This window comes from Nesoenas mayeri (genome assembly GCF_963082525.1).
Source record: "Nesoenas mayeri genome assembly, chromosome: 7".
Classification (NCBI taxonomy): Eukaryota; Metazoa; Chordata; class Aves; order Columbiformes; family Columbidae; genus Nesoenas; species Nesoenas mayeri.
The window spans coordinates 38,787,392-38,797,391 of record NC_137551.1 but is presented as its reverse complement, the minus strand read 5'-3'; the positions used below and the strand labels follow the sequence as shown (position 1 = coordinate 38,797,391).

The window sequence follows — 10,000 nt, the reverse complement described above, 5'->3', positions numbered from 1 at the left end:
AGTAATAAAGAGTTTATTGGTGCTAAAGCCAAAGATTTTCTGACAGAGGAAAGATTTTTCCTTTCATAACAAGAGTATTAAATCCTTTGTTTACTAGGCTCTAGAAAAGAGATATGCAAAGCGGTTGTCAGATATTTCTTAGGAAAAAGCCAATTAAAGGGTAATCGAGTAAAGGATGAGAATTACCATTTGACTTCAAATGTCTCCTCTTCTCCCGCTCTCTTCTGCATCCAGCCCGTAACAGCGCTGTGCCCCTGCGGACGCTTCTCTCCCAGAGAACTTCAGAACTGCAGATAATGACCCAAATCCAAGCTTTTTTACTCATGAAAGTAGAACAGGCTTGTCATATCATAACAATTATGTATTTTGTAGTATAGCAAGATCTCATCTGTAGTCTTAATTTAATGGACTAACCATGTACCTGAAACATAGATGAAAATGAAACAGTATTATTGGAGTAAAACAAAATGGTGCTGGCAGTGCGGATGCAGTTTTCTGTCCTCTGTCCTCTTGGAGTCGGACATTGGGAAGATCCTGTTTCACAAAGGGGTGGAGGCAGCTTGTCACTGCAGGTTTTGGCTGAGTTCCTCACCAGAGATCTCACCCATCGTTGGGGCAGATTTTGGGTTAGGCTCTTGTGGCCAGGACACTCACACTCAGCATCTGAAATAAGAAGAATTAGACATTTCCTTCCTACTGAGGTTTATTTGCATGACTGATGCTCCTGTTTGGGTGGAAATACACTTTACTAATGATGTTTCTAGGATGTAATAGGTGGGTTTCCACCACAAATATTCCTTTAGTCAAACGATATTTGAATCAGACCAAAGTAAAGCCGCTGCTTATGCTTGTAATACCAAGTATTTTCTTGCTTAGCGTTGAAATTCAAGTACAAAAGTCTTTCTGGTCTATTTGCTGCAACACCTCCTCTCAAAAAGGTTAAGAAGAGGTGAAAAGGATGAAAAGGCACTTGCAGGGTTTAAAAAATCTTCTACGGAAAAAAAACCATCTTTCATATCACAAAAAAGTCTCCCCTAGGTTGTTATGTGCATAAGGTGGAGGCTTAAGAGCAGACACATTTGCAGATGAACTGCTTTTACTCGCTTCTCCGAGACATGACATTTGTTCAGAAGATTAGCCAGGTTGTAATGTGTAGCATAATTGCACTGTGCGGATGTCCCAGAAGTGAAAACCTAATTGCTTGACAGGCCTATAACTTTGTGGTACGCTCTCACCTTGTTAGGTCCTTTTCTGATGCAGTTCAAATGAAGTCTGGCCGCAGGTGTGCCTAATTTACCTCGCAACAGAACGTGTTGGGTTTAATTGCACAGTGGTTGTTAGGAAAAATTGGTGGGTGGAATATCAAGTGACTTACTGTACGCGGATGGCAGATGGGCGTTGAGAGGCACCACGAGCTAAGTGTATAGCTGAGGTGAGTTAATAAAAGATGTAAATTTTATCTTAAAATAGTGAAGTCTTGTGGTAGGCAATACATTTTAATTAGGGTGGTAGCAGTCCCCTTTCTAGCGGTGAGAAAAAAATCAGCGCAAAGGAACATCACAAAGACTGCATTTTTCTCCATATCAGTATTTTAGGAGCAGCTGAGTATGTTTAGGAAGGCTGTTCTCCAAGACTGTATTTATTTAAAAAGACTACAATTTGTGCATGTAATACAAAATATAGCAGGGAGAGTCAAATCTAGGAAGACTTGCCTTCTTATTCTGTTGGTAGCAATAAAGATTGAGGCACAACCAAAGTGAGCTCCGATCCAGCTTCTTGCTGGTTTGCAGCGATCTTGTCTTGGGAGCACCGGGTTCGCAGGGAAATCCCCCGGCCCCACATCTACGGTAGCAATGGGTTCAGAGCATCCATGGTCCTTGTTGGGCAGATGAGAGAACAATTAAGTCGGTTGTCTCCTGGCAAGCTTTGAGAAATGCCCACCCTGCCTGGGAACATGGTTTTTAAGTGACGTTATCTGCCTCTGGAAATCTTGTATTGGTGCCACCTGTGCTCCCTGAACTCGTGGAAAACACAGATTAAAAAAAGAAAATAGAATATCTCAGTATCAAGGAATGCAGCGGAGCTGACATATGAGTGCTGTTTGCGTTCACCCCTGCTTTGTGGCTTCAGTATTTAGTCCAATGCTCAGGTTCATCCTGGTAAACCTGAAGATGTCCAGTTCCACCAAGCACGGGTCTTTTTTCACGAAATAATTGAACAAGCAACAGTTCCAGTTGATGTTTAGTGAAAGGGTTCTTAATGGCCCTTTTTTTTTGACAGGATTTGAGCTGTCTGTATAGAAACAATTCATCAGGAATGCTTCACGTTAAAACAATCCACGAGGAGCAATACTTAGCATTCCTCGTGCACAATTCATTGGAGAATTTCAGAGCAATTTACAAACATTAGCTCAATAAGCCTCGCAACACCCATTTGAGATCAGGAAAAAAATAGATAAGATGAAACTCCTCTTGAGCCCGGCTGTGGCACCAAGGAGCTGTAACTCCTGACTCCCCAGCGCCTGGTGGTCCCATCCTGACGTGGGCATCAGCTGGTCCTTGCACACCATCGCAGTGCACACAGTGGAAGGTGTGCGAGAAACAGAGGTGTGACAGAAATGCCATTACATTTAGGCTCTACTCAGTTGATCTGGAGATCGTAAGTATTTTTAAAATAATCCAAAGCCCAAGGCAGATAAAGTTGGAGTGAGGGTGTCGCTAACAAAGATGTGGTTTCATGGGGTCACTGACAGTATCCCTGCAACAGAAAAGCTGAGTCCAAGAGAGCATCCAAGCCAGGAGATCCATCAGCCAACCAGTGCAGAAATCCATCTCTCTTTCAGCTCGACCCCTTTGCAGATTTTTGGGATAGGAAGTTTTAAAGAGAAGTGCATTCAGCTGAACTGACAGCATCGATTTATTTATGCACAGTTTCAGTACAACTAGTCATTTCCCTACTCGCCTCTCTGATATGAGATCACTCTTCCATCGTTAGCATCCCATATTAATATTAGGGTCCTGTTCAGGGTTCAAATGGAAAGGAAGAGCATTTCCATCTAAACATGAGGAGAAATTTCTTGGGGTGCCAAGAACAGGCAGCCCGGAGATGGTGTGGAGTCTCCTTCTCTGGAGACATTCAAAACCCACCTGGATGCGATTCTGTGTGATCTGCTCTGGTGAACCTGCTCTAGCAGGTGGGTTGGACTGGATGGTCTCCAGAGGTCCCTTCCAACCACAGCCATTCTGTGATTCTGTGATTAGAAGCACCTGAGTGTGATGTGGGACATTCCTCTGTAATGCTCCCAGCCGATATGGTGCAGCCGTGGTTGGGCCGTGTTGGGTTGTGAAGAAGGGAAGAGGCATCTGGGTTGGCTCCTGCCAGGAACGCTGTTGGCACATGGAAACTTCTGTGTGATGTATACGGAGAGAATAGTCGCAGTCACTTTTAAAGATCGGCATGAATAAATAATAGTTGTTCATATTCTAAATGTATTATAAAAGCTCGGACTAACCTCACTGTTCAACATGCATGAAATTGGGCAGCACAAGCTGCTGGGATGGTGCATCTGAGAAACTCCAGATGAGCAGAAAGTCCTCAGCATTTCTTGCCATTAGCTGTCAATCATTAACCAAAAGAACAGACTTAGAGAACATTTTTTTAATAATGAAATGTAAAAACACAGCTACATATAGAACAGAGGAGGCGTTAGGCTGTGGACGTCCTCCTGCCTGAGGGCAGGATGGTGAGGGTCTCATCTTGCATAGCCCAGAGCGGGGAGACAGCCCATACCAGCCTCTGCCCCAGCAAGTACAGGAGGACAGGATTAAAGGAGTTTGCACCTTTCCAAGCTCTTTCCCTCTCTACAAGTGCTCGCTGTGTTCCTGGGACGCAGCGTTGCTGCAAAAACAGTTATCAGGAGACACCTCGATGATAAGGCTCGGTCCTAAACAATTGCTGGTTGCTGCTCAGCAAAATCAGCTGGATTTCCATCCCTGGGTAGAGTGACTCCTCACAGTTAAAGGCTGGCAAAGGTTGAAGAGGTCATAAGACAGGGCCTAATTTGCTGTGTTCCTTTCCTTTCAAAAACAATGAGGGAACCGGGGCCTTGCCGGTGGGCAGATCCCGCCTGGATCTCCCCGGAGTCAGCAGGAGCTGGATCGAGTCCCTTTGAATAGTGAGAGTTTCCAAACCAGAGGCAAAGCCAAGTGGTTTTTTAGAAGATTGATCATTCATTACCTTGGAATTTTTCGACGTAGAGGTCATTACTGCTAATATAAGTTGTGAAAAAAAGAAAACGTATTAAAAAAATAGAGATGAATTCTCATCTGGTGGAAGTCGTTGCCTTTGAAGTCAATGAGTCATTGAAACCAACTTTCCCACACCGAGCTAAGGATATGGCCTGGAGTCAATACATTTGTAGTTGTTGAAAAATTAAAAATATAAATTTGCCTTTCCCTGGCAATAATGTTCTGTTTACGACAGAGATCTTATGCTTTAAAATAAGTTCATTAACTAATAGGAAAGTAATATTTCACTACCAGTATTCTTTTGGGTATAACTATTTATGATTAAATTTTATTAAACTTTTAAAAAATTGGATTTACATTTTGATGAATCTAATAGATTTCAATTTTGTATTTTTATAGATTCTTTCTAAAGTTTTTCCTCAAGTGCAATCAGAACTGTTTGAAGAATGCAGGCAACCCGCGAGACATGCGAAGATTCCAGGTACAGAATAAAAGGTCTATAAGAGACCTACTTCTTCATCTTGAACTTCCTTTTAGTGAAAAACAAACAGTATCAGTGCTTCTCCTTAGTGTAGTTCCAATGCTGTGTGCCCTCAAAAAATATATGTGCTGTTGATATTTTACTTTTCCCCCACTGATTTCAATGGTGGTTGTTGGGACTCGCCGAGTTCTGCAGTTCACTGTAATGGATCAATAACGAAAAAATGGGTCCTCGGAAAGTGTTTCCATAGTTTTCCTTCATACTAACACCTGGTGTTGTAGTGTGCCATGTGCTCAGACCTGCAGAGGTTCTACATACCTAGACTGAGTAGCGTAACCTTACTAACAGACAAGACCATGGAGCGCAGTGAAGTCTGGATCTCACACTGGGCTTTTTTTTCACATTCACAACTCGTAAATCCAACAGCAGTGGCCCGACCCACATATTTTTGTTCCACTTGTGTTAGAAAATGTTTAATGCTTCACTTTCTCCTTACAGCCTTTGCAATGTCCTGTGGTGAATCATGGCACTGCAGAGAGACAGCTGGCGTGATGGACAAATGATTTCCTCCGTATTTGGGGTCATTTGAAATGCTTGTTAGGAAACCTATCTTTTCTTCTTTCAAAGTATTTCACAATGGTTCATACTTGAGACTAATAATAAACTAGTACTGAGATGTTAGAAACTTTCTCATTTTTGAGAGGAATAACTTTGTGGTTCAATTTGATGGCAAAACATGTGACATCTGTTTTCATGCACAGCCAACCAACCGGTGAAGCCAGCACCCCCGTGCCAGCCAACAGAAAAGATCTGTAGCTGGAAAAAATACTTCTTCAAAACAATTGAGCCAAGCTTCCATTTTTCATGCATCTCAGCTTCACGTGGCATTGGTGATATTGATCCATCTGAACAGAACAGAAGGTCAAACCTGGAATGAGTGGAAATGTCCTCTTTGTCTCACCGATGACTAAATGAAGCATCAGTCATGAGTGATCTTGTGGTCGACAATGGAGCCAGTAGGCACTAGAAAGACTTTCCTGGGTCTCTTTAGCTAATCTCCCTGCCTCTCAGAAGGTTTAACTGGACTTAACAGTATGTCAGATCTTGAACAATGTTTTTAACTGGTTTCACTGTCTCAGCACCTTTCTTTAGGTGCACTGCAGGAATAAGCCGGTATAACAAAGCATAGCATGTCTACTTTCTTTTGCTGAACTACAGTATTTTCCCTTGGTGACTGACCTATATATACATGACAGAACAAAAATAGTTGTCATTTTTATATACACCTTCCTCTGTCTTTTTAATATACCGTGTTCTAGGCACCAAACCCAGAAATCTTTGCTGGAAATCAAGCTTGCATGTTTTGCAATATTTCTTAAAGTCCGCGAATCTGGTTAAAAGCGAAAGCAGCGAGCCCGTCGGGCTGGCAGCTGCTCTGGGGCGAGCTGAGCGCACAACCTCAGCACCCTCCGACCTGCATGTTGACAAGAGTGGAAGCGTCCATGTCTGGGAGGAGAAGTTGGGAAGCGGCGCTGCCCTCGGGCTGTCGGAAAGGGTCCTGCAGGTGGTTGTCTGGAAGGAGGCAGGATCCACAGCAAAGGTGCCGTGATAGCTGAAAGTGAATTATGGCCCGTGAGTAAGAAACAGGATCGGAGGTGATCCAAAGCATAGAAACAGGGAGGAATGATCTTCTGATGCCTTGGACCAGCTCTGTGCGAAAGGAGGCTAGTTCTTCCCCTTCTAGGTTTGTTCATTAAGAGTTTGGATGTGGGAGCTGGTGTGAGAAACCTGGCAATCATTTTCGCTCTATCCGAAAGTAAAAGAAACGCAAGATGAAAGCCAAAATGTGTGCCAGCTTTTGCCGCCGTCACCGGTTAGGTTGATAAGGCCTAACTAAGCCGTTGACTTTCAGGACTCTACTAACGTAACCAAAGCAGTGATTGCTTTGGTTAGAAAATCTGGAACCCACACCAGAGGGCCCACGCTGGAGTATCTAAATAAGATGTAAATGTCTGTCTGAGGTGATAGCGATGGACCTGTGAAGCCGTGTTCCACACAAACCCAGCCGCATCTCAGGGTTTCCTCTTTGGCTCGTGTTCACGCGATATCGTTTTTGGAAGGAGTTTCACAACTCCATTGTGTAGGTGTTTTTATCGGGAAGGTTGTGCGTTTTGCATATGTTCCTTTTCCATTTTTCTACTGAGAAGCAGCTGGAAGCCAAAGAAGGCCCTATCCATCATCTCTTCTATGGCCGGACTCTGAACCTGGACACAAGAATAGGAGCCTTTCACTCAAAAATAAAGGAGGAAATTCCATTGACATACCAGGGTCAATCACCATCCAAATGAACTTGAGAAGGGATACTTTTCATGGATTGAAAACACTTTCACTATTCATATTCAAGTCCGTCTTTTCAGATGCAAAAAAGTTCATTATCAGACATTAAATGTAATTGTAAAACTGACCTGGAGATCATTTACTGAAGAAAAAATGGGGAGTTACGATGCTTCCTGATTTATTAAGCTTTTTTTTATTTGGAATCCTTCATTTGAAGACAGTCTCAAGTGAACAAATTTTAATTAGATAAACTATCTAATCAATATATCAACAGATCAATCAAAACAGCAGCTTTTAAAATGAGTGGCTAGAGGGGTGTTTCTGAAACTAATGGCTAGAAGAATATTTCCCTGAATCGAATTCATTTGTTAGCATAATAGGAGATTAAACTCTAATTAGTGTAGCAGGTTCTGAAGAGAAACAAGTGTGGGTTAAAAATCACCAGTGTTAGGCACATAAACAAAGATGTATTCAGAGTTGTCATTCACTTCGTTTAAAGCGAAAAGAAACGCGCCGTGGTGTTTTGTCTTCAGAGAAATCTGATTGCGAGCGTGTGCGAAGCTGTAGGGTTTTTAAAAACTGCTGGGTTTTGTTGTCTCTTCCAGGTTGTTGTATCAACAACAGTCAATGTGGATGGCCACGTGCTGGCTGTCTCAGACAACATGTTTGTACACAACAATTCCAAACACGGGAGGCGGGCTCGCCGCCTTGACCCCTCAGAAGGTACGGCCCCTTCTTATCTGGAAAATGGTAGGCACACATTTACATGTCTTTTTTTTTATTTGCGATGCTTTTTTTTTTGTTTTTGCATCATACTTTATGTTGATACACGACTACATTTACTTTTACATAATTCCTTCTCTCATCCATCAAACCACCCATTAAAAAGTCCATTAGTATTTCTCAGCCCTTGTCAACCAGAATACAGTCGCTACTGAATTTGCTTCTGACTTCTTTCTTTATTTAATACTTACAGTTTTGCAGTCACAACCAATTTTTCATCTTTTTCTTCCTTTTTTTTTCAGTCTTGTTTTGCTTGCAGCTTTTTCTTGCTATTTAATTTGACTTGATTTTATTTTGGCTTGTCATATTCCTTGCTCCAGAGGTACAGTCTCAGGTTATGTATGCAAGTTTAAGTGGATGGTAAAAACATGATCCAATCTGTAAAGAATTTACTGTGAGGGCGATTTCCTGTGGCGGGGCCTTACTGCAGATTACGGCAGGAGGGGGGTTGTATGAGAAAAACAGCATAAAATGTTTTTCTTCAGACTGACTCAATGTGATTGACTTCTTGCCTGAACTGCTACAAGAAGATAGGCTGAGATGAAGAGGAGAATGGAAAGTGGCTCTGAAAATCCAGAATTGTGAAATACTATCTTTCTGGAGCCCATCAGCCTCCGAATCACTCGCACACAATTGCAGCTGCGCTCGGACACGTGCACACATGTGCTTATTCTCCCACAAAGCCCCAAATCATCATTTAGATTTAAATAGCACTTGGTTTGTACTGTAAAATACACCATGGTAAAGATACAAAATGACTCTCAGGTAACCTGTTTGTAAATAAAATGAACAGAATAGGGTAGGGTAGGATAGGGTAGGATAGGGTAGGACAGGATAGGATAGGATAGGGTAGGATAGGGTAGGATAGGATAGGATAGGATAGGATAGGATAGGATAGGATAGGATAGGATAGAATAGAATAGAATAGAATAGAATAGAATAGAATAGAATAGAATAGAATAGAATAGAATATTTTCAGTTGTAAACAACCTACAATAATAGTGTGATCCAACTGCCTGGCCACTTAAGGGCCGACCAAAAATTAAGTGCATAGAGGTCAAATACACCTTCAGTTCTTAGAGTGAGAATTTCAAAACCAGAGCTACTCCACCTATCCGTTTCCATGGGACTCCTCTTGCGAGTTGTTACTAACATATTGACAAGATCATGGCTTTTTACAGTAATAAAATTAATTAAAGTAATAACAGAATACTAAGCTGCTAATGCAATCATTGTCATTTTACGTTTCAAATAGTATTTACCAATGGGCACACAGAGAAATGAATGAGGCAAGCAAAAAATTATTAGAAGGAAATACAATCTAGACACCAAAAAATGGAAAACAATTTACAAATGCATTGCAGTCCACACACACGAAACTAATTTGTTTTTCTGCATTAATAACTAAGGTATAAGAGAACGAAAATATAATAATTAAAGGTCGCCCTGAGCACCAGAGTCATTATGGTCTATGACGTATTGTTTATCTCTTTCATATGCACCGAAGGTAGGTGTGTGTTTTGCCTAGCAACCGTCACTAATGAGGTTCACAATTAAGAAGGCTGAATCCTCTCCCCTAGTCCTCTCCTTCCCCAGAGAGCGAGAACTAGCAACATTATAGGTTCAAGTAAGCATGCTCAGCCCTGTGGTGTTAGGTTTTAGTCTAGGTCCAAACTCAGCCTCTTCTAATGAGCCATTATGATCTTAGCAAAATACAAGTATTTATTTTTGTAAGCTGCTTGAAAAGAATTTGACTCTAAGCAGAAAATATCGCTTAGAAAAATAAAGGCCACTTTTACATGCTAAGCAAAATCTACATAAATGTCGCTAACCAATAGCTCCTTTTTTTTTTTTTTTTTTGCGATATGGTAATTGATTTGCTTTATTTGAATGTTAAAAATAGAGTGCCAAATCCTCTTTGCCTAACCTCCCATAAACGCTCATTCAAGTAAGCTGCACCGTTGCAAATGAATGTGAAAATCTGCGCGCGGCTTCTTGAAGTCCCACTACTCATAACAATTATAGTAACTAAATAAGTAAAAGCAAACACTCCTGTAAGATCGGGGCAGAGAATGCAAATGCCCTTGAATGTGGGAGAGAAGGGCAGAGCCAGGGTTTCAGAGCGGGGGGTTCCGGAGCGCTCAGCATCCTT

At 41.8% G+C, this 10,000-nt stretch overlaps 1 protein-coding gene across 14 annotated transcripts in view; it reads left to right on the top strand.

Annotated features, from left to right (window-relative positions):
- EBF3 (EBF transcription factor 3) overlaps positions 1-10,000 on the top strand; it is a gene marked incomplete at both ends in the record, with an annotated part of 116,924 nt that overhangs the window by 70,314 nt on the left and 36,610 nt on the right. For 8 of the 14 annotated variants that reach the window (XM_080347987.1, XM_080347982.1, XM_080347974.1 and 5 more), the window contains 2 exons: positions 4,647-4,728; positions 7,671-7,815. In XM_080347987.1, coding sequence (XP_080204113.1) covers positions 4,647-4,728; positions 7,671-7,815 — 227 coding nt within the window. The remainder of the gene's footprint in view (positions 1-4,646; positions 4,729-7,670; positions 7,816-10,000) is intronic. The other 6 variants (XM_080347979.1, XM_080347976.1, XM_080347985.1 and 3 more) reach the window with 1 other exon arrangement.